General features: G+C 35.2%; 1 protein-coding gene across 1 annotated transcript in view; it reads left to right on the top strand.

The window, feature by feature from the left end:
• Positions 1 to 1,412: 1,412 nt before the first annotated feature.
• Positions 1,413 to 25,334, top strand: part of LOC149530350 (Zinc finger C-x8-C-x5-C-x3-H type family protein) — a 36,622-nt gene continuing 12,700 nt past the window's right edge. Inside the window, exons 1-7 of the mRNA XM_089811710.1 lie at positions 1,413 to 1,997; positions 2,124 to 2,208; positions 3,110 to 3,250; positions 4,020 to 4,108; positions 18,075 to 18,263; positions 18,386 to 18,516; positions 18,607 to 18,712. Coding sequence (XP_089667836.1) covers positions 1,833 to 1,997; positions 2,124 to 2,208; positions 3,110 to 3,250; positions 4,020 to 4,108; positions 18,075 to 18,263; positions 18,386 to 18,516; positions 18,607 to 18,712 — 906 coding nt within the window. The 5' untranslated portion in view covers positions 1,413 to 1,832. The remainder of the gene's footprint in view (positions 1,998 to 2,123; positions 2,209 to 3,109; positions 3,251 to 4,019; positions 4,109 to 18,074; positions 18,264 to 18,385; positions 18,517 to 18,606; positions 18,713 to 25,334) is intronic.

Raw genomic sequence — 25,334 nt, 5'->3', positions numbered from 1 at the left:
TTCTCTACTAGATCTTTACCTTTAGCTCCAAAGTCATTTCCTTTACCTTCATCAACTAGTTTCTTCTCTTCCTTTTCGACCCCTAGGGGCTATCTCACTCCCCTTTTCTAAACTTCAGACAACTTAGGTTGGAAACTCATAACATTCTTACCGCCAAACCTAGAGTCTTAGGAGCACTAGGAGATCCACCGGGGTCCATAACTTCCTTAATTTTGACCAATGTTCCTAACATTTTCATATCAAAATAACCTTCATTTATTCCATTTTTAGGTCAAAATTTGGGTATAATATTTTACATATAACCCTCTATCATCAAACATGTAATGACCATTCTGAAGAATCCACTCCTAATCATCCTTGGTTTCAAACAACACTAAAACAAACCCATTCACCACTATTTTAAAGGAACTAAACTCACTTCAATTTTCTTTGAACTAGTTAATAATTTTGCTAAGAGAGGGCCATGGACCTAACCATGTTGCAGTCACAACTTTCTCTTATAAAAAAAAAGCCACAAATTCTAGCCACTGCTTATTGCTTACCCTTGTCAATGTCATCCTTGTATGAATGATCTTCTCATTGTTTTCAATCTTTTGGTCCACTTTCAGGTTTGTTATCTCTGCCTTCGATCGCCAAAACCTCTTCTCAATCTTTTGGAACTTAAATCGTTTTTGGTTATGAAGAAACCTTATCATGGGTCTTCTTAAAAAATCCCCTTTGCCTTCCATTATCATTACTAGAATAATCAAACCTCTAATTTTGAGGCCACAATCCAATGTTGCCATCCCTAGATCTAAAGCTTTGAACTTGAGCCTAGCATCACTATGCATTTTGGCTTCTTCCATTGAAGCGATCATATAAACTAGTAGGATGCATATTTTGGATTTGATTGTGTACCATATTTTTGCATCAACGTTTCAGATCACACTCAGTGATCCATCATTAGGATGAGAAGAGCTAGAGGAGAGAAATGATCAGCTGCAGACCAATAAGAACAAAACTGGCAAAAACATTTCTATCCTCTAGCTCTTCTCATTCTGATCATGGATCACTGAGTGTGATCCGAAACGTTGATGCAAAAACATGGTACACAATCGAATCCAGAATATGCATCCTACTATGAATGATTGTGGAAATTTGTTCAAGTTAATCATATAAACCAGTCCAAGGTGTTTTCAAAATCACTCTCTTCCTGCCCATTGCACTCTTACTTCATTAAAAGGAGTCTTTTTTTTCAAAAATAGAAGTAAAAATTTTATTTAGAACAAATCATGACATACAAAAGAAGGCCTAAGGCCAAGACAATAAGACTCCAAACTAATATTCTAACAATTTACTATAATTATAATAAAATAAATAATAAATTATAGTGAAAGGAGTCCTATAAAGATTTCATTGCAAATCATTCCAATTATAATGAAAAAGGTCCTATAGACATTTCATAGCAAAATAGTGGGTTCATGAAGACTTCACTTGTTCCACCATCCATCGGCGCCCCATCCACACTGGAAAAGCTTCAATCTCATATAAACAAGAAGAGCAGAAAAAAGGGAAACCTTTCTCCGTAAGTTGAAATGGTGAGTGCTTTTCCGGGACTAAAACATGTGCAAATTTTACTAATGAGGTGGGATTTAGCAGAAGCTAAGGTTTTGTGAGAGAGAGATTGAGAGCAGTCGAAGCAGGGCAGCATTGCAAGTTTTTCTGGCCTTGGTTCGTCAAATTTAAACCCTCTGTTATCTATTCATAATCTAAACTAAATTTGCCAATCAACGAGGGTTTTTTTCGGATGCGGATATTAGAGTAGGCTTCAGGGTGTGTTGCTGTGATTCATTATGCCTCCTAAAGCATCGAAGGCTGATTTGGCTAAAAAACAGAAGGTTGTGGAGGATAAAACCTTCGGCTTGAAAAACAAGAACAAGAGCAAAAATGTTCAGAAATATGTTCAGAGTATCCAGCAAGCTTCGCAGCCAAAGAATAACCCGAAAGATACAATCAAGGTAACAACACTATTTGGATTTGGACCGTATCAGTGTTTTTGGCGATTAAGTAAATTGCAAAGCGATTATGGAGGGTTGTTGAATGATTTGTTTCTAGGCTAAAATTTTGTTTTTGGGTGGATGCAGAAGAAGAAGGAAGATGAAAAACAACGAGAGAAGGAGTTGAACGATCTTTTTAAAGTTGCCGTCAGTCAACCCAAAGTTCCACCTGGTGCCAATTTTATCTAATATATTTTTGAGTTATTTTTTATTTTTTAATGTCATCAAGGTTATTAGTTTGCTTGCTTCTGGTTGCGCGTAATCCGTTTTTTCAATCTGCGAGGGGAATAAAGTGGTTTAAAAAAGCAAAGGTTGTATTTAGGGTCGACTAGATCGAGTTTACGTTTGGAGGGTATAAACTAATAAAATTGCTGATAGTCGAAGATGGCCCTTATTAAACTGTCTCAGAGACTAACACCATATTGAAGGCGTGCTTTTAGCATTGCTAGTTATGGAGTTTAAGTTTCCGAATTGCGGAGGCCTTCTTACAGTCTCGTCATCAAGAATTTAAAAGAGAGAAATATGCTTGAAAGTTCCACAGATGTGTAGAATTAAAAACTGTAATTGAGAGGATCATCATTTATTAGTTTGAGCACTTTGAACTTCATAACAGGTCTGTGCATCGACAATTTTAGAGTGATTAACCTCATCATAATGATGAACGTATACGAATTGATATCTTATTATCATCATTAATTGGCCCAGAAAGAAATTTGGAAAATTTTGGAAATTCATACATGACGATCCATCATTTCATGTCCCCCATTTTATTTCCCGTCTTTAAATTGTTTTGAGCTCTTCCTTCCGTCCTTGGGTAAAGAAATGAAAAGCTCAATCATTACATCGCACACAAGCAGTCTGGAAGGAGGGCTTGAAATGGTGGGAAGTTTAACGTAGGATTTGACGATCCTCACAATCACAATAGTGCTAGCATTATTATTATAATTTTTATGGTTGTCCTATGTGTTTTCTGCATGTTTTAATTTTGTAGTTTATTTTTCCAATTCAAGAAGCTTGTATTCTTCTAACATAGAATCCTTGCACATATAGAATAATTTTGATCTTGACTGCAGGTGTTGATCCTAAATCTATACTATGTGAATTCTTTAAGGCTGGACAATGTGCGAAGGGTTTTAAGTGCAAGTTTTCGCATGATTTAAATGTTCAACGGAAGGGTGAAAAGATTGATATTTACAGTGACAAGCGAGATGAAGGTGCACCCTACAATTGTCAATTTATTTATTCTCTTTGATATGAATCTTTTATCAATATTGTTCTTACTTTGTTGCTTGGTATAAAATTTTGGTTTTGTGTACAAGGCAATCAGCTGTATCACCATCTAAGAACATCTTTGAAGAGTCTGCAAATACTTGCATGGCTGTGTAGTGAGCTGATTGATTGACAGTTCACTTTTGTCGTTTATTTCCACAGATGATGGAAGTTAAGAGTTTGACTTATATCTTGTGATCATTTCCCATCTTGCAAGGGAATCTTTTCACAATCTAGTTGAATGCCAGTTTGTTATTTGTCTCAAAATGATTAATACTTATCATAAGATGTTTAGGACCATTCTTCTGTGTGTTTCACATATCTTATGATCATTGGGCACCTGGAAAGGAATCATTTGACAGATTGCTCAAATACTAGCATGCTATTTGTATAAATGGGAATACTTAGCATATGAAGTTTAGCTTCAGTCTACTGCCTGTGCTAGGTTGAGAGTATTTGATTATTTGCCATCATGAATGGGAGATCCAGTAACTTCATGGGCCCGATCACTTGCTTGAGACCTACTTGCCCCTATGGATTATGCCTAGGAAAATGGATGGGATGGTTCTCAGTTTGAGCTTTATATTTTGAGATTTTTAAAGATGTCTCATGATTTTTATTTTTTAAGGTATTAAATGTAGAACATGATTAATTTGTAAGGCTTATTTTCCTGTGTTTATTGAGTGCTAACATGTGTAGTTGTGTTGCATGTAGAAACTATGGAGGATTGGGACCAAGAAACACTTGAAAAGGTGGTGGAATCCAAGAACAAAGAGTATAGCCAGAACAAGCCAACTGACATTGTATGTCATATTCTAATGATCAAATTATTTCTAACTTCCAATATGCTGGATTAAGCAATTTTTAGTTGCAAATTTGATTTAGAGAAAGTTCTATTGCTGTAGAGTGTAACTTGAAACTGCACTCTTTTGTACCTATTACATAGTTATTTGCCTGGTTCTACTTTTTAATTTTTTCATAATATAATGTTATCATGGGCGTTTCAGTGTGAGGTGACACAATACTGGAATTCTTTGATAATTTTATTTGTATTGGGGAGGTTGTTAATGTTTGTACTAATTTTGGTTTCAGTCTGTGTTATTGGTTTATTGTAGTTAATATATATTTTATGTGTGTCCTCTAAATCAAGTCAATCAACTGTGCATTTGAAAACACTGATTTGAATTTTGAATTCGTTATTCATTGTTTTAATTGTTTTCAATTGCCTTGAGCTTCACCATGTCAAAATCCAATAAATGGAGGGACACTATTTGTGGTCATATCTATATTATTCATTTTATAGCCCAGGCATTAAACAGGAGCAGTTCTGTAACTGTTCTCTATGTTTTCATTTCAGCTCCTCAATTTGATTTCGTAAACATCTGAAGTCCATTGTATTTGACAATTGAATTTTCTGTAATTCTTGATTGCATGTACTTGCTTGTTTTCTCTATTTTGTCTATAGTTGCATGCTTTGTAGCAGGACATTGTACTGGTGTTCCTGGTTTATTTGTCATTGGCTAGTTGCCATCTCTCTCTAGGTTGAGCCTACATAGCGGATGTGTTTTTCTTTCATTGCCATTATGATATGTTATTGTTATTTAGGAGCCAATGAACCAATTTCATATGCACTAAAATATGATATTCAAACTGTCATTAAATGGCATCAATGCTGGAAGTCTGGCATGTTAAACTGCTTTAGTGATATGGAGTTATTAACATATTATTAGCAAGAAAATTAGGTTCTCTTCCACACTCAATTAAACAAGTCGATGAGGTTTTTATGATCTATTGAATACTTCGTTTCAGGCAAAATCTGAATTAATTAATTGAATTGAATGGCAACATCTAGTGCCTGGACTCTGGATCAATAGACCTTAAGGCTATGAGGAGGGATCAATCTTTTTGGCCTGCTCTGGGAAAAATACCCCTAGTCATTATTTGGCTAATCCTTTTTGTAGTATATTCTGTATCCAAGTTGATTCTGTGTTATTTTGAGCTCCATATCTTGAAAAAATAAAGGAAAAGTTGTACTGTTTAACCATATTTATTATTAGGATGCCTGGTGGTCGGGTAGTGATTGCTTCCCGCTTCCTTTGCCTTAATTGCTATGCTCTCGTTATTGATTAAGTAGCTTAGCACCTTCTAAAAATTTGTGGATTATTTTTTAGTCCAATCCTTTTGCTTACAACTTCCTTCCAATTCATTTATCCATGTATTTTTCAGTTTCCAAATGACCTCAAATTTCCAGATTATTCCTGCACACGGCTTTCTTTTTGAATATGGTTTAAACTTAAACATAGATGAAATCCCTCTCACGAGTTTAATGATAAAAAACTGATGTTGCTTATACTCTGTATATCTTTCTTTCCTCCCCTTCTCTAAGGTATCAACAATATGTGACAAATTAATAGAACAGTCCTAATTGTAAGTGGTTCACATTTCTGTAATTGGTTTTCTGATTTTGATTTTCATCAAAAATTCTGCCTCTAGTTTAATCATTATCACATAACTATTAGCAGTCTATCTGTGTAATTTTTGGAAATCATATTCAAGGAATCAATTAAAGGATTGCAATGAAATTTGGTTGCCATGGAAGGGCTAAATATTTTTTGGAAAGCCAATGATCAAATTGTAAACACCAATTTGTAGTACCATAATCCATCCAAGTATTGACTTATTTGTCATTTCATTGCTCTTCAATGTAATTATAAATGCCTGATTGAAATCTAACAAAGTTCTCTTTGCCTCTAAAAAAAGATTCTCTCTTCTTTGTTTTTGGTTTTCTCTGCTTTGAAAACCTTTAAATGTTTATACATTCCTTTGTCACCTTGAAGCCAATAATTTGAGCATTTACTTTCCGTCTCTTCGGAGATTAGGGAAATTCCATCAACAAAATTAGGTCCCAGCCATTACCCCTTTCCATGAAATGGACTAGCTTGCAACCCATCTCTCCATAAAAATGTGCTGAATGGTGGAAAATTTCTAGATTCCTTTGTAGGAGGAGGGTTCAATTTGGAGCCTCTCTACCCATGCTGCTAGAGTAGAACCAGCACCTAAGCCCTTAAAAATTATTTTTTCCTAGTAGACAACCCTTGACGAAGATTAGGAGCCTTAAGGCATCATGCAAACTCTCATTTCTCACCTAAGATTTTTTTTAACAGGGACTAAAACCTCTGGAGTTCGGATGAACGTAATAGTTACAATTCAATTCAAATGCTTGCTTTTCTAAATATAAGTGAAGAGATTTTTAAAATCCTTAGGATGAAGTCATGATTACCTTACTTTGGTAGTGGCCTCAATGAATCAATATGTCACACATGCCAACATAGCTGATGAAAGGAATCCTTAATAGTAATAGCATCAAAATAATGAAGAGCATAAGGCAATGAAGGTTACAAAGAGTCTCAGGAATTGAACTTCAGATATCTTCATTTGGAAGGAAGTCTATTTTTGCCCATTTTTGAAGCCTAAAATCAACAACACCAATGTGGGCCTTTCTATCAACCACTTCATTACCTTCTGTTTGTCACTTAAGCCTCATTTACTGTATTTGTAATAGTGCAAGAGGGGCATGACTCTCATTTAAGACATTTGATAACAATAAAGAGAACCCCCTATATTGTAAAATGAGATACCAAATGCTTCTTAGCATATTGAGCTCCCTAGTAGACATCCTTTGCTTTTGCAACATGGTTAATTTGCACTCATGTACCTCTCACATAAGCAACAGCAATACCTCCTTTGTTGCCTCTCATTGCAACCCTATCTACAACCAAACTTGGGCACACCTTTTTTGCTCCACTGAAGTTGAATTACAACAAATTCTGATTAGCAGTAAGTTGGTAGTCCATCTGGTCTTGTTCCTCATAAATTTTTTTGTTGTATATCAAGTCTGTAGGAGTCCAACAGCAAACAAAACAGACTCAAAGTCCCTTTTGCAAGGAGGAAGTCTTTCTAGACAAATGTAGTGTGAGAGCCTTATTTTGGGAGACATAACAGAAAAGAGGTTGGCCTTAGGGATAAGGTATTTAAACCACACCTCTGACAAAGGCAAGCCATTTAGAGTGAGATCCATAAGGACTTGATTACTTGAATTAATAGATAAAGATTAGTGGAGAAGGTTTACCAAGTTGGAAGCGTAGGTCTGGAGGAAGAACTGACGAAGGACTTCCAGGTTTGTAGAGTTTTGAACTTTAACATGGTCAGCCACCTTATTACTAATAACTGACTTGTTTTGAACTTGGACATGTTCAGCCACCCTATTACCAATAACTAACTTGAAAGGGAGACTTGGCAATTTATATGGAGTTAAAAGAGGTCAAACGATACTCAAGGGGTATCATTCTAGAAGCAGACATCAAGCCCTAGAACATTCCACATGAGTTTTTCAATTCAATAGGAAGCTACACTTTGTCAAATTGATCTAGAATGTAGAGTTGGGAGGGAGCTAATCATTTGTGAAGAAATCATTAGGTTCACTACTAGGTTGGTACTTCAACTTGACAATTTCAGCCCAAAAATTCGTTGTTTATCCTCAATTGTGGACCAAAGATTCTTTTATGTCCGCTTCACATTTTTAGGCATTTTACACTGTATCTTAAGTAGGGACAAAAGATAAACTGGGGAACTCTAGAGCAAACTTTTAACAAATTGCAGCTTCTTGGCTTCTTTCAACAAACAACTATTCCAACCTTATAGCTTCCTTTGAAATCTATCCATGAAGAATTTAACAAGCATAATGATGTTTTGCCTCTTAACAAAGTCATATCAAGTTGAACACATAAGGGCTTCTTCGCTTCAAAACTTAGGATTTTGGCAATCACATGCTTTGACTTTGAAGGTGTTGCTAGAAAGAGGATAACGCTTAGGTCAATGTTGGTTTTTTGGCTCAAAATATAAGAGGACCTTGATGTGCATTGATCGAAGCTTGTTTTAGATTTCTGTCATCAACAAATTACTGGTGAGGAACACGGCTGACCAAGGAAGGTGTAAAACCTTTGTATTTGTCTTCTTTGAGAGCCATGGAATTTCTTCTACTGAAAACCATTACCATAATTATAAAAAGGTAGGGGGACAAGGATTACCCTATCTCAACATTCTTTCATTGGTGAAGACCTTATAAAGAATATTATAGAGACTTATGGGATTGTCTGTGATCTCCAAAGCTCTAAGCTTTTTGGGAACTGACAAGTAAGGTTTTGTTTATTTTGTCAAGATCTTACTGACAGAAAGGAATTCATGAGCAACTTTTGGTTATTGTTAAATACATATATATATATATATATATATATATTCAAAAGTTGTTTGATACTCTTACTAATAAATGGTTAGCAAGTAATGAGTATCGGGCATTATAAAACCTGTTCAGACTTTACTAAATATTAAAATACATGGCCATGTAGGGACATGACCCTATGTGGCCATTGGCCACGTTGAGTCATGCCCCTACGGGGGCATGTACTCCCTTCTCATATTAATATTGCCCCTATGGGGGCATGTACTCCCTTCTCATATTAATATTGATTCTGCCGATAGACAAGGATATAAATTAAATCGGCAATGTCCTAGTTTTCATTGGGAGGTCGATACTACTTCAGATCATTATATCAGTTTATTATATCAGGTCAATACTCACTCGGTCTGATTATTATATCAGATATTATTATACTATATTCAGTCTGAAATTATTCATTGACGGTTATACCAGACATTCAGTCTGAAACCATTATAATAGATATTCTGATATTATCTATTAGATTGAAATAACAAAAGCAAATAGATCTAAACATATACATGGTATCAGAGCCATCCTGATAGAGAAATTAAAATTTTGATATAAGATTCTGATTTATTCAAAATGGTGAATCACATAAAGTTAGAGGATAGACTTGAAGGAGCTTCAAATTTTGCATCATGGAAAATTCGAGTTATGATTGTCCTACGAGAGATGGAATTAGAAGAATATATAGAGTCAAATCAACCAGTACCAAAAAATGATCCAGATAAAACATGGAAAAGGCACAACAACAAAGCCATGAAGATTATTATAGATTCTGTAAATGATCACATTCTCCACTCTATTGTCTTAAATTAACTTTTGAGATGTTTTCTACAATTAAGAATACTTTCGAAACTAACAACACTAGTAGATTGCTAACTTTGAAGCAAGATCTTCTATACATAAAAATGAATAGCGGAGAATCAATTATGTCTTATTTTTTAAAGAATCTTAGAATTGAAAGATCAACTTGCAACTATGGGAAATCAAGTAGATGACAAAGAACTAAGCATTATAGCACTAAAAGGACTACCACTATCTTGGGAAACTTTTATTCGTGGTCTAAGCTGTCGACCTGATCTTCCTAAATTTAAACTACTTAAAAATGAATGCACTCAAGAAGAGTCTAGAATCTCTAGATTAATTTCTAGAGGAATTAATTTAAATCAAGAGGGAGACATTCAAGCGCTTCAAATCGATACCAACAATAAAGGAAAGAAAGGTAAATTCAAACAAAATAGAAAGGAATTTAACAAATCATACAAGAAACGAGATTGGTCAAAAGTGCAATGCTTCAAATGTGACAAATTTGGTCACACATAACTTCTGCCTAGAATGAAAGAAGATTCAAGCAGCTTTAGCAGAAATCAAAGATGAAAAAGATGAAAACTTTGCATTCTACCTAGCACTCAAGTGAATAAAATTCCAACAAAAACACCTGGATTATTAATAGTGGAGCATCACGTCATATCACAAGTTTTAGAGGTAAATTTGGAAACTTTGAAGAATACTCATCTAAAGAAGTAACCATTGGAGATAACTTGACACACCCGGTAAAAGGTATTGGATCATGTTCAATACAACTACATTCAGGTATTACTCTTCAACTTAAAAATGTTTTATTTTGTAACTGGTATAAAAAGAAATTTGGTCTCCATCTCCGAGCTAGCTGACCAAGGATCGAATCACTTTCCAAGAAGATAAAGTTCTATCGTGGCCAAAGAATTCTAATATCAAGAAAGCCATATCCGTTAGATTTAGAGATGGAAGTCTATATAAACTTTGTAATTATCAAAACTTAGCTCTAAATCATGAAGCATTAAATAGAAATGAAATATGGCATAGAAGACTAGGTCACCTTCATTTCCGTGCCTTATCAACTATAGGAAAAAAATGTAATTGGGTTACCTAGTCTTAAACTTGATCATTTAGGTATTTGCAAAGGATGTGCCCTAGGTAAAAGCACAAAAGGTTCCTTTCCCAAAAGTGAACACAAATTTAATTTTGTACTTGAACTTATTCATACTGATCTTTGTGGTCCTATGTCTGTACCTTCCCTAAATGGATCTCTGTACTATGTGATCTTTATTGATGACTATTCTAGGATAACTTGGATTTACTTCCTTCAACAAAAGGAATCACTCAAAATATTATCCAAATTCAAAGAATTTATAGCCCTAGTCAAAAACCAGTCTGGATAGAAAATCAAAACCTTAAGATCAAATAATGGAGGTGAATACATCTCAGAAATCTTTAGAGACTTTTGCATTTTTGTTGGGATTAAGAGGGAGAGTTTGCTGTACCATATAATCCTCAACAGAATGGAGTTGCAGAACGGAAAAATAGATCCATTATTGAATCAACCAGAGCTATGATGCATGACCAAAATCTTCATACCACTTTATGGGCTGAAGCTTCTAGTACAACAATTTATATTCAAAATAGATGTCCTTACTCAATAATGGAAAATAAAACTCTTGAAGAAGTATTTACAAGAATCAAACCAGACTTAAGCCACCTAAGAATATTTGGGTGTCCTGTTTATATTCATATTCCTAAAGAAAAGAGAACAAAATTGGAATCATCTGGAAAGAAGGGTATACTCATCTGATATAGTGAATCAACCAAAGGTTACAGGATCTATGTCCCTAAACAAAGAACCATTGAAATCATTAGAGATGTAAAATTTGAAGAAGACTTTGCCTTTAATCTTTCCAAGAACATTGATGAATCATACTCAGAACCTACTACTGAATTAGATGAGAATCCTTTAGTAGAGAATGAGAGGGAGAATGATACTGAACATATTATACCTCGTATTCCAAATTTAGAGAATATTGAAAATCCTAACAATAAAAAGAGACCACTTTGGGCTAGAAAAATGATAAAAGAAAATCATATAGAACTTGACGAAGTAGTTAGAGAAAACAGGAGAACAAGGAATCATTCATGCTATGTAGCACTACTCTCTGAACTCATCAAAACAAAGCTTACAAATGTCAAAGAAATCTTGGAAAGATGCGATGATTCAAGAATATCAGTCAATACTAAAAAATGATGTGTGGGATGTTGTACCCAAACCGAAGAATAAATCATTTGTCTCTTCTAGATGGCTATACAAAATCAAGCATGCACCTGACGACAACATTGAAAAATACAAAGCCAGATTTGTAGCTCGTGGATTCTCGTAGAAGGAAGGAATTGATTATGAAGAAACATTTGCTCTAATCGACCGGTACATATCTGTTAGGACTATCATAGCAATTGCAGCATCCAAAGGGTGGAAGATACATCAAATGGATGCCAAAACAACATTCTTAAACAATGAGATTGAAGAAGAAGTATATATTGAGCAACCAGAAGGATTCATCACTCATGACAAAAATTCTCACGTATGTAAATTAAAGAAAGCATTATATGGCCTTAAACAAGCACCCAGGGCATGTTAGGAAAGAATAGAAAACTATCTCACAAAATTAGGGTGTTCCAAGAATGAAGCTTATCCTAACATATACTTCAAAATAAATGGAGATGATATGATTATTCTTGTATTATTTGTTGATGACTTACTAACAACAGGTGAAGAACATCTTATAGCTAAATACAAACAGGAACTAACAGTAGAATTCGATATGAAAGACCTAGGACTTCTTCATTACTTCCTTGGCCGAGAAGTTTGGCAAAGGGAAAACTACATTTTCTTAAATCAAGGAACATACACTATTGATATTTTAACTAAGTTTGGAATGATGGATTTTAACTACTCCTATGGAAGCTGATCTTCATAAACTAAAGGATGACAGATTTGAATTTGAACCTACGGATCCTACTTACTACAAGTAGATCATCGGATCACTAATGTACTTGGTTAATACTTGTCTTGATATCTGTTATACAACTAATACTTTAAGTCAATTTATTTGTGAACCAAAGAAGATACATCTTATGGAAGATAAGCACATCTTACGATATCTGAGAGGTTTAGTTGGGATTGAACTCAAATATGATCAAGTTGAAATCAATCTTCATGGATATTCATGATTTTGATTGGGTAGGCAGCTGTGCTGAATGTAAGAGTACCACAGGATGTTGTTTCAGTCTTGGATATGCGATGATTTCTTGGTTCAGTAGAAAACAATCTTCAGTTACCTTAAGCTCCATTGAAGTAGAATATATAGCCTCGTCCATGGGAGCCAGAGAAGCAGTATGGTTGCGAAAGTTACTAGTTGGGCTGTTCAAGAAACCCTTGAAGCTAACTATCATCCACTGTGATAATCAAACTTGTATAAAACTTTCGGCAAATTTAGTTTTCCACAATCGATCTAAGCATATTGAGAGAGCTTATCGTTATATTAGGGATATGGTAGATTGAGATGTTATCAAACTAGATTAGATAAGTACAAATGAGCAAACAATGGATGTTCTTACCAAACCTCTTGCCAAGGTCAAATTGGAATATTTTAGAAGAAAACTTGGTATGATCAAATTGTAATTTTTTTGAATATTGAACTTAAGTTTCAAATTCATATGTGTGTTTATGCTTCTAATTCAATAGTTGCATCAGATATGTAATGAAAGGTGATGATCTTTCATAGACATATATATTCATAAGATAATCATTGTAAGGTGATGATCTTACAAATGATAGGCCTGTTATCATGATAGGTAATGAAGTCATTGATAACAAATGTATTATGATCAATGTAGTTGTTGATCCAGAATGCTGGAGATCATAATACTTGTTATGATAGAGTTATAACAATGTGGTTACAGTTATTTGACAAGTCACTATTTTAGAGTGTTAAAACTCAGATAATTTGTTTTTGTATCATTCACTATTTTAGAGTGTTAAAACTTAGATAATCTGTTTTTGTATCATTCACTATTTTAGAGTGTTAAAACTCAGATAATCTGTTTAAGTATCATTAATATTGATACAAATTGGATATATAAGTACACTTGATTAACTTTGATATTACACTTCTCCCTTGCTAAGAGGGAGTGTTAAATATATAGCTTCAGGAGAAGTGTTTTGTAAATGATTCTCTCTAAACATACATATTTACTCTCTTACACACACACACATACACACACACACACGTATATGATTATTTATATGTTAGAGAAGTCATCGGTATTTGTTATATCAAGTTCAGATATATATGTTTATACACTTTTTATATATATATATGTTTGTGTGTGTGTGTGTATGTATGTTAGAGAAGTCATTGGCATTTGTTATATCAAGTTCAGATATATATGTTTATACACTTTACACACACACACACACACACACACACACACACACACACACTATATATATATATATATATATATATATATATAGTGTAATGTTATATTCAAAAGTTGTTCGATACTCTTACTAATAAACTGTTAGCAAGTAATGAGTATCGGGCATTATTAAACCTGTTCAGACTTTACTGATTACATGCCCATGTAGGGACATGACTCTACGTGGCCATTGGCCACATAGAGTCATGTCCCTACGGGGGCATGTACTCCCTTCTCATATTAATACTGATTCTGCCAATAGACAAGGATATCAATCAAATCGGCAATGTCCTAGTTTTCATCGGGAGGTCAATACTATATCAGATCATTATATCAGTTTATTATATAACGTGTAATGTTATATTTAAAAGTTGTTCGATACTCTTACTAATAAACGGTTAGTAAGTAATGAGTATCGGGCATTATTAAACCTGTTCAGACTTCACTAAATACATGCCCACATAGGGACATGTACTCCTTTCTCATATTAATACTGATTCTGCCAATAGACAAGGATATCAATCAAATAGGCAATGTCCTAGTTTTCATTGGGAGGTCAACACTACATCAGATCATTATATCAGTTTATTATATCAGGTCAGTACTCACTTGGTCTGATTGTTATATCAGATATTATTATACTATATTCAGTCTGAAATTATTCATTGACAGTTATATCAGACATTTAGTCTGAAACCATTATAATAGATATTCTGATATTATCTATTAGATTGAAATGACAAAAGCAATCAGAATCTCTATCAGAGATCCTAAACATTTACAGTTATGTCCTTTTAAACAATCTCCTAGTAACGTTCAAATTTTTTTTAGAGGAAATACATCTTATTTTGGAGCTTTTTTACTTTTTAGCATTGAAAGAGAAGATAGCCCTATTGAGCTTCTTATAAATCCATCACCAGGACTCCTTACTTTCCTTAGGGTAGAGGATAAAAGGAATAATGTCAAGGATTGAACTTGAAAATCAAGATCACCAAAATTCAGACCTGATAGAAGTGATTGAAAGAAAACAATTACTTCGTTACTAATATCTACATTGTTTGTCATATTGTTCCCATCTTCTTTGACAATCTCTTTGATCCTATTGTTTCTTTTATGCTTGAGCACGGTAAGGTAAAATAATTTTGTGGTCATGCCTTCCTCAGCCAAACCTATAGCACACTAGGTTTTTGCCTTTAGAAGGTATTCTCTTTGGCATCTTTTGAGTGCTATGAGCTCAAGAGTTGCTTTCCATACCTTTAATCTGAATCTCCTTGTCAAGTACCACACTTTCTTCCTTTATGGATTCCATTTGGCCAAAAGTATTTTCAAAGGTCACCATATTCCACTTATTGACATTAGCCTTAACATTTTAAATTTTTTTAGTTTCCTTAGAGATAATGAACATTGCTGAACTTTTATCTTCCATGGCTCTTTAGTCATGTATTTAGCCCTCGGATGGAGGATCCACATATTCTCAAACTTGAAGGGGCATCTTCCTTTTATCCAACTCCTCTCAAGTCTTAATAATAGCACATTGCTGTCTAAACCAATTGTTGCAAAGGAGGAAATGCGATAGTTTTTGGAGATCATCCAATTGGTAGAAAGAAAAAAAATATCTAGCTTGATCTGATTATGTTTTTATCACATTTATCTGTTTGACTACACAACTTGTTTCCCATTCATCTATTTGACTACGCAAAATTGGACCGTTCGACATCCATTTGTCCAATCTTTGATATGAATTTCTTAAATCTTACATACTGTTGGAGAAAACCTGGTTGCTACCTTTCTTTTCAGTTGAGTAAGAGAAACATTACACTCCTGAGGTTTTATCCTTTGTAACACTTTATGCACCTTTCCAAGTCTTCTCATGTTAACTCTTGAATTAGGGGCTTACATGCTAGATAGAATTCAATTAGACTTATCTTTCTTGCTTGTGAATAAAATAGCTGGCTGATGTCAACTCCTCCATAGAACCTCCCTTAGCCGTTCTGGGGATCCAAATGGTCACAAGACCACTAGGAGTGCCAGCAGAACTGACACATATAAAATCAGTACTATCCCATGTTCTGTTTTCAATAGCAACAAAATTGTTGTCCAATATCTTGAATTCATGGAGGACGAGAAAATAGCGCTTAGGTCCAAGTTCTGATTTTTATTTGCAATGTTTTGGATACTTTCAGCTACCATTTGTGACTTCATTTGTTGTCTCTCTAGAGCAAGTGTCTCTAGTACTTGGCCTCCTTGTCATCTGCAGACCGACATCTATCATTTTTGTGGAGTTTTTGGAGATCTTTTTATTGGAGGAGACTTGCCTTGTGTTAAAGAGACATGGAATATAATCTTCTCATCCTTAATGAATCACATTGTTTGTTCTTCTTAGTCCGCCTAGAGAAAAATCTACTTTAGGTTGGATCTCATTCAAAGAGCTGGAAGTCTGAAAATGAAGGGGAGTAGTTTGCAAGATAGGTGATGTCTTTTGGAGACATCCAGGCAACCTAGAGAAACCACCATTTCCTCAGTCTTTAGGACCAAAACCAGGGAACACTTATCGTTTAAATCTTCCTCTGGAGCTTTACATCAATTGTTGAAAGGCATGACTTCTCTTGAGAGTTCTGTGTTTTACTAACAACTAGTCCAGTTTCTGCAACCTTTTTATGAATTTTATTCTCTTTTTGCTCTTGGAAGCATTGAGACTTTTTTCATTTTTACTGATATGTGGAGCGATCCTCCCCTTTTTCCAAACTTCCACGCCAAATTGCTTTTCCACTGGATACAGTATCAATAAGTGTCCAATTTTATAGCAGGACTGGCAGAAGGTGTCCAATTGTAGATCCTTTTCCCTTTTAACATTTACATAGAATCTAAAATTCACTAACTTCCTTCTAGGTCTTGTTTCTGGATCAGTTGCTATCAGATGATCAGAAGATTTGGTAATACCCATTAATTGCCCTTTTTTCCAATATTCCAGTGGGAGACCTGGCAGTTCAACTGGTGTAGGTGTCACATTAATATTCTGATCTTATCAAAACCCAGTTTCCACTTCTGTGCTCAGAAACCTAATTTTCCCAGCATCCAGGGACCATCAATGTGGTTCCTAACACAAATTTCCTTATTTGAGATAGAAAAAGCCCCTAGCCACTGTAGATCTCTGCTTACACAGGGCTTCCATCTTTTTAAAGCCAAACTAAACTTCTTGCAACATCAATGTTAGCATGGAATCCAACGAACATTTCTTTAAGGTATTATGAAGTCTGGTATTGGTCTCACCACCACTGAATCGGGGACTGTTAAAGAGAGACTATAATTGTCTTTATCAGGTTCAAGATGACAAATAGAGAGGCTGGGCACTGAATACTCACCCTTTAGCACCTTGGCTCATGATTTCAGCCCCTCTTTGGGGCTGGATGGCCATACATTGAACCAGGAATATGAGAGGATGTGTAAAAGAGCCTGTTAACCACGAGTGGCACAGGAACAATACATATTTTCTTTGTAGATCTACCTTTCAGAGAAGGAGAAGAGTCATGTGATTTCTTTCCATGAGAGGATGTGCAAAAGAGCCTGTTAACCACCAGTGGCATAGGAACAATACATATTTTCTTTTAGAACCTTTCAAAGAAGGAGAAGAGTCATGTGATTTCTTTCCTTATCAATGCTCATCATTTTTGCATGAATCACCTGGTAAGCTGCTTTGCATGTGCATTTCTGATGCTGCTGCTAGATGACTCCACATAGTTTCCCTGTCAAATTCCTTCCAAAGTTTCTGCTTTGATTGATATGATAGTTTCTCTGAATGAACAACCTTACCATAATAGAGAAAGAATTTCCAATCAATCACTACTTGATTTAAAAATGCTAGTTTCAAATACTGAGAATTTGGCAGGAACGAGTATGGAGTTTGGATATATTTTGATGTTTAGCAATGAGATGAAACAATTATTTTTGGGCTGTTTCTTAGCCTTTTTAGTCTGTTGCTATCTCATGTTTTGTTGATTGTATCATATTCCTCTATGCCACTAGGACCTCATGCGCATGTTAACAAAAAAATGTTGTGATCAATTCAATGTCTTGAGTCTTGATATTTAAGTTTTTAACCTGTGTTGCAGACATTGATCTCATGTGGACATTTCTTATTTCTAATTGTTTGTACTTGCCTTTTGTATTTGTCTATCCTTATAATGACTCGATTACAGGTCTGTAAATACTTTTTGGAAGCTGTAGAGAAGAAACAATATGGCTGGTTTTGGGTTTGTCCTAATGGTGGAAAGGAATGCCACTATAGACATGCTCTTCCTCCTGGATATGTATTGAAGTCGCAAATGAAGGCCTTGTTAGAGGAGGAAGCTGATAAGGTTCCAATTGAAGAGGAGATTGAAGCGCAGGTAAGCTTAAATGCTGACAGGTCTATTTTTTATGGATCTGATTAACTCATTTATATTTTAATTCTGTTTTTGTGATGAACTTGGTTTAATACTGATTTTTGTGCTGCTGATACCCATTCCAGCGGCAACAAATAAAAGTTTCAACTCCTTTGACTACCGAATTGTTTAATGAGTGGAAGAAGAAAAAGATGGATCAAAAGGAAGCAGAACATGCTGCAAAGATGGCAGAACGGGCTAAAAATGATCGGATGAGGTAAGTATCTGGATTCTGTGTTGTTGATTGTTATATTCCAAGTTGAGGGCTTATGAAGGCATTAATTTTTTTAAACATGGATCTTTGCAGTGGACGTGAATTGTTCATGTCAGATGCAAGTCTATTTGTTGACGATGATGATGCAGATGCTTATGAGAAGTATACAAGGGAGGACGAGGAAACTGATCGGAAGGAGGTTGGTTCCTCATAATACAAAGATTTATAGCTATGGATAGTGATCAGAACATATTTATTATTAACCACAGTTAGGAATTATAAAAGTTTGAAAGTTAAGAAAGAATTCTTCAGAAACATGGGTGTTATTTTTTCGTTCCATCGTCCAAGGCTAATACATGCCAGAATCAGTAAAATAATTAGTCGTATGATCTGTAATAGGACTCTAGGATACAATGTTACATGGTGTGTTTAATAGATTTTGAACAAGTTTAACCAGTTTCTATGTTTTTTGATAAAATGCTATCCATAAATAACAACTGTCGTGTATCTTCATAATCTACCATTTGAGCATGTTAGATTGTGTCATGTCCCCTTTTGTTATTAAATGGTTTTTGGCTAATACTAACCCACTTTTATTATTTTATGGGTTAATAATAAAAGATTAAGGGGAATAATTAATTTAAACTTTAATATTTATGAATGCCCAAATATTGTCAATATCAAAAGGTCATTCAAATATTAAATTGAATATTTGGAAACACTTAGTGGGGAGCTCAATTTTTTGCCATAATGGGAAATTTGAAATATTTCTAATTATGACTAACTGCCAAGGGTGGAGTGATAAGTTGAAATATTTCTAATAGATGATTTTCCCATCAAGTGCAAATTTGGAAAGTGTGGAGTGGCTGATTAAAATATTTCTAATTAATGATTTTTCCACCAAGTACAAATGTGGAAAGTAAGAGTGGAGTGAAATTTTTAATATTTTTAATTAATGATTTGCCCATCAAATTGGCGGAGGACAAGATAATTACAAAGAATGTTTGAGAAAATGGATTTTTAATGCCTTTTCTACTTCTCAATTTCTCATTGTATGCACTTCATGTTCAGCAGAATTCTTTAGTGAATTGAAACCCATGAGTTTTAGGTGGATAGTAGACGAAGTCATGTTTTTCACATAGAGCAATTTCATCCCAAAGTTGCATTCAAGATTCAAGATTCAAGATTTCAGCTGTCTCAATAGTTTTCTATTGTGTGTGTTCAGGGCTTCGTTAATATTGTTGCAACAAGTCTAGATGTATTTTGAGGGGTTTTCTGTTGTTATTAATCTTGTATCAGATAGTCTCTCTATTTTCTCAGTTGACGGTTCGGGTTCAGGGACAGCTTTGGATTTGGGTTCAGGTTTGTGGGTTTGGGCAATCTTTTTTTTCCATTTGGGTTTGTGTGTGTGTGTGTGTGTTGGGGGGGGGGGGGGGGCGGGGCGGGCAGCGTTTGGTAGTGTATATACAAAAAAAAAAAGAGAAACATGCATAATTGCAGAACTAGATCATATCAGAGTATGAATATATGTTGATAAATACTCGCTCATTAATTTATGTTCACAATTCTAAAGAAAATCATACATTGAATTATAGAATTGCAAAATGAAATTTCAAAACATAGACTGGTTCATCAAATAATAATGTTTGAAACATAATGATAAATGAAAATCATAATGTCAAGTGTTTAATAATTTATCATTGTATCAATGCTCTTCAAGGGTTAGATGGGTTATCAAAAAATGAGGGATCAATGGCATCATCCTTGGCTGCAATTAAATTAAGATCCTCATTATTGGAACCCAAACCGGTTTTAGTAGCCCCAAATGCTGCTATATCATCATCATCATCATTATCATCCAACAAGGTAGCTCTAGCTAGATCTTGGATGGTCATATCCAAGACAATTGACTCAGGTGCTACATCCCACTTCTTTGGCCCCTTGTATTTTGGATCCTTGCGTGACAAGAGGTGCTAGTTATTGTGAATATGTACCAAGTCCTTTGCTTTCTTGGAACCCACTTGGTTATGCTTGACTAAATTGCTAAAGGAGTATGTACTCCAATTCTGCTGCTTCTGCTCAGCAGCAAAATAACTCACAACCTAGAGAGACAATCAACAAAATTTAAAAATAAATAGAAAGACAATATCATTATAAAAGTTTTAAATTGTTAATTATGCAAGGTAAGAGGCCATAAAAAAAGGGAAATGAAGCTTATAACTTACTTGTGATAGGATCTTAATGGCAAGAGGCTGGAGGTACATATAGCCTTGCCCATGTAGGTACTACCATCTAATACCATCCATTCTACTTTGGCCATTAATTGCATCAGCTGCATGTTTTTTTGAGACAAACTCTACAAACTCTCTCCTAGCATTTGATGCCACCTCAGGATTGCTAGAGAGCCTATTGAATGCCTTTTTGTATTCGACTTTTTAAAACACCCCATTGGTTGCTAATAACCATCTGAGACAATGCATCTTTCACCCTCACAAGTCGTCTAAGGACGATTGTGTGTGAAGCAAATTGAGCTTCAACGACCTAATAATATGTTAATTTTAAGTTAATAACACATTTTAAATATGAAAACAATACAAAAAATATTTTATTCAATTATGTATGTAATGCCTCACCTGAAGATCCTTGGAACAAGGAAAAATAAAAGCTAACACATTTAAAAAAGAAGTAATAAGCATAAATTCAAACAACATCAACATGCAATCGATCAAAAGATCACAACGAAAGACTTAACCAAGCAATCCCAAACACCCAAGGATCTCCAAGTGTCACTACTTACGAACGCATTCAAAACCAACTATGAAAGTTTCAACAAACAAGAAACCCTTAATCTCCAATCTGTCGAGCCCTAGGAAGGGGCACAATGCAATAGGGTATCCAAAACACACTTCGAAATTCGTCTAACAAGTCCGAAAATACTTGCGGTTTGCTTGAGCATGTTTTTGCACAAAACCCATGCGATCCTTTTCCAGTATCATACGATACTGTACACTACTACGAGGTGATACTTTTCTAGTATTGCATGACACTTCTTACAACTACTATGCAATACTTTCCAGTATTGCATGATACAAGTTACTATTATCGTGCGATACTTTACCAGTGTCGCACGATAGAATTGGCTACTGTCGTGTGATACTTTACCAGTATCGCTTAATGCTGAACCAATGTTGCCCAAGTTTACCAAGGAAAAAGCCTGGCAAACTAAATAGAAGGAAAAAGAGTTGGAACCTCCACGTCGGGAGTACCGGAACCAATTTAGTCGATGAGTAAATACTAGAAAGCATAAAGGAGATTGCATAATTCTAACGTCTCTACCATAACATCTAGTCCATAGCATCTAATGAAATCATGTGGAAAGCAGCATCGTAGTGAATATACATGTGCATAAATCAACTATCTCAATAAACTAAAATAACATAAACCACATGGAATGAATATACATGTGCATAAATCAACCATCTCAATAAACTAAAATAACATAAACCACATGGAACATACTCCGGAAGATATGAAGAACCATGTGAACATCCAACTCTAGAATTGACAATGGAGGAAGGCCAACTCTGTACGTTGGTCCCCAGCAGTGGTAAAGGTAGCTACGCCTCTCAACCATGTGGAACTTGTAGGCCCACTCTTGCCGTGTTGATGGAGATAGTGATCCAACCTCAAACACACAAAACATTCATCCACGGCTAACAATCACACCAAACAGTAGAGAGGACTGAAACCAAGATGATGAGACAATGCAATACAATAGGTCCTAGTGAGACACTATATGGGTCTACTATGTAGGGACTATAGTGGAGAGTAGATCGCTTGGGAATCCCAAGCTTAATGTCATTCAAGAACTCTCCCTTGGATCAAACCGTACAGACTCATACCCTTGGATCAAACTATATAGACTCATACCCTCATCATGCAGGTATTTCACATTTTATTACCCATTTATTCATTTAATTATCACTTATTTAGAAACTTCTTTACATTAACCTTGTCAGGAACATGACTCGAGGTTACAAGAGAAGCCCCTCCACTTGTCTACCCTACATACCCATGCTCATCACATAATGAGTGCGATTTCCCAACCCAACCCCAATGAACATAGCACAACCAAAAGCAATTGGGAGTTCTGGTCTGGCAAGAACCTGACAAGTGCACGCTTACGTGCTCGTGTATGGGCACACCGACAACACGATGATCATAAACAACAAGGGCTGGATGAGAAACAAATAAAACACCAAGTATCAAATCACTCAACCGAGCACGTAGCTAGGAGTACGGATTCAACATGAATCCTAATGTAATAAAATATATCTAGGGTTGGATAGATATCCCTACAGATAATTTGGATCCACAACCAATTTCAGTGCCAAGAAAACTCAAGAAAGTTGGGCGGCACACAAATCGAGGCGAAATCCAAAAATGCCCAAAAACCACTAAATTAAAACCCATTATGCCATTGGGTACAAAAGTCACAAATATCAAATAAATTTTGGTTTCAAAGTCCATATGAAAAAATGGCCAACATAACAACACAAAACCCCAAAACCCCAAGCCCAAAATGCTTCAAACGCTCGTACCCATTCAATCGGGTAGAGTTAGCATGTAGAAACGGAGGGGAACACTAGTTCTTTGCCTCCAAACAATTTACTACCATAAATAGATTCCAAAATGGAGCGAAAGCAATAAAGCATGAGAGTTCCTACCACGCAGCCAAAAGCGCTAAAACAGGGACGCACGTGATAAAATAATCACTCTGCGGCCACTGCCAAAAATCTCGGCAAACAAAGGTCTCCTTGAGCTAGATCCAACGAGCTCAAATTCCGACGATCCCACGCCTGTAGCTCCAGCAGCGAATAAAACAGTAAATCCTTCTAAGAGGATTTTGGAATTTGTTCTCCAGATTTCTATTCCACAAGTGAGAAGTGAGGGAATAATTCACTTTTGGAGTATATCTCCACTTTTAAAAGTGAAATATAAAATCAAGAAATTAACTGGCCCATTAAGACAACCCTTTCTCAACTCAGACAAAATCGAGTAATTACAATTAAACGGAATTCAACTATGGCAAAGCTGTCGGGAATTAAAATAATTAAATTAAATATAAAATTCCCATAAACTATTAAATCACAATATACCTTAATAAATTTCCCGTCAATGCGAACCTCTAAATGCACAAACACGCTCACGGGTCTAATCACATAAGGAAAATGAGTTCGGATTTATTAAATTAGTGGAGGGTTTAATTAAACAGTTAAATAGGATACACCGATAATACAGGGATGACATTGGCTAGGTAAGAATAGTTGAATCACTGACTCCATGAGCCACTGCTCGGGATATAAATCCTGCACACTGAACAACACGATCAAGTGCAATTACATATAATAATATAGCCGAGTGATAATTGTATTAAATCACGTAAATTACCATTTATTTAATCACATTATTATTATCTATTTAAATCACTCATTGCATCATAAAATATCTCAAAGCAAGAATGAAGTAAATAACTGTAGCATCAAATCAAAGTATCTAGAATCCAATAAGTCCATCATATAATAATAAATGGAGTATATGTCCGAATACAAAATGACCAGATGTCATCATAAAGCATCATGTCACATCAATAAGCATCATCATGCAAATATGATCAAATTGAACAACATAGCATCTAACATCTATGATAATGGCAAATCAAAATATATAACAAGGTACAAAATGCAAACATGGGAGACTCTACAGTGTAAACATAACACAAACTGATAAATGAAACTAAATAAAATTTAAATTAAATTTTAAAATTTACCTTCAATAATTCCAAATTAGTGAAAGTTTTGAAAATTGTTTGTGACATATGGTGGTTTGTCACAAACATTTGTATCTCCTCACCCTCATATACTTTTGTCACCCATTCAATTTGGGTGACAATTGCTTTCATCACCAAATTTAAGGAGTGGACGGTGCATGGTGTCCAAAAGATGTGACTATATTGTGCTTTTACCAAAGCACACGCAGCGCTACAAATTTTTGCATTGTCTGTTACTACTTGGGCATGGATTCAATGAGAATCCGAGAAATAAATTAAGGATCTTTTACCTCCCCTTCACAATCAACTGCCTTCAAAAACATTGCTCCGTTGGGGGAGACAACAATTGCATTTATTAATGGACGGTTTTTGCAATCTTTCCATCTATCAGAGACAATTGCGACTCCCGTTTGGATCCATGAATCTCATATTGGTTTGAGGAGGTCTACATTTTTTCTTTCACCTTGTAATAAGGTGGTTTTCACCTTCTCATATCAAGGATCTTAGTAAGCATTAGGTGTTTGATTTATTGTTTGCACCATCTCTCTCCAATAAGGTGACCTAGCTAGATTGAATGGAAGACCATTTACAAAGAGGCAACCTTTATATCAACAATTTTGCTTAATTCTTTTTGAGATGCCCTATCTAATGGGACTTTCTTGCAGGTGGCGGTTTTAGGTGTTTTTACATCTTCTTCATCCATATAAGTCATAGGTAAGAAGGGATGATGTCTAGTGGTTGTTTGAGGGGCTAGTGTTGGTGCTTTGTTTTTTGCATAGTTACACCACCCTAGGGGATGGGTGGATGGGGTATAGGGGGACAAGTTTCAGGGACGAGGGATAGAGGGGCCTTGATTTGGGGATGATGGGGGTACAATGACTGGGGGAATGGCGGGGGTTGTATATATTACATATATGGTACTTAAAGTGCTAGTTATGAAAAGATATATTGCAATATAAGATATAAAGATGTAGAGTAAATACTTTGAATA

This window comes from Cupressus sempervirens, chromosome 11 (assembly GCF_028749045.1).
Source record: "Cupressus sempervirens isolate cs-2001-9-10 chromosome 11, ASM2874904v1, whole genome shotgun sequence".
Classification (NCBI taxonomy): domain Eukaryota; kingdom Viridiplantae; phylum Streptophyta; class Pinopsida; order Cupressales; family Cupressaceae; genus Cupressus; species Cupressus sempervirens.
Note: the sequence above shows the minus strand (reverse complement) of the source record. Positions and strands in the feature narration are given on the sequence as shown.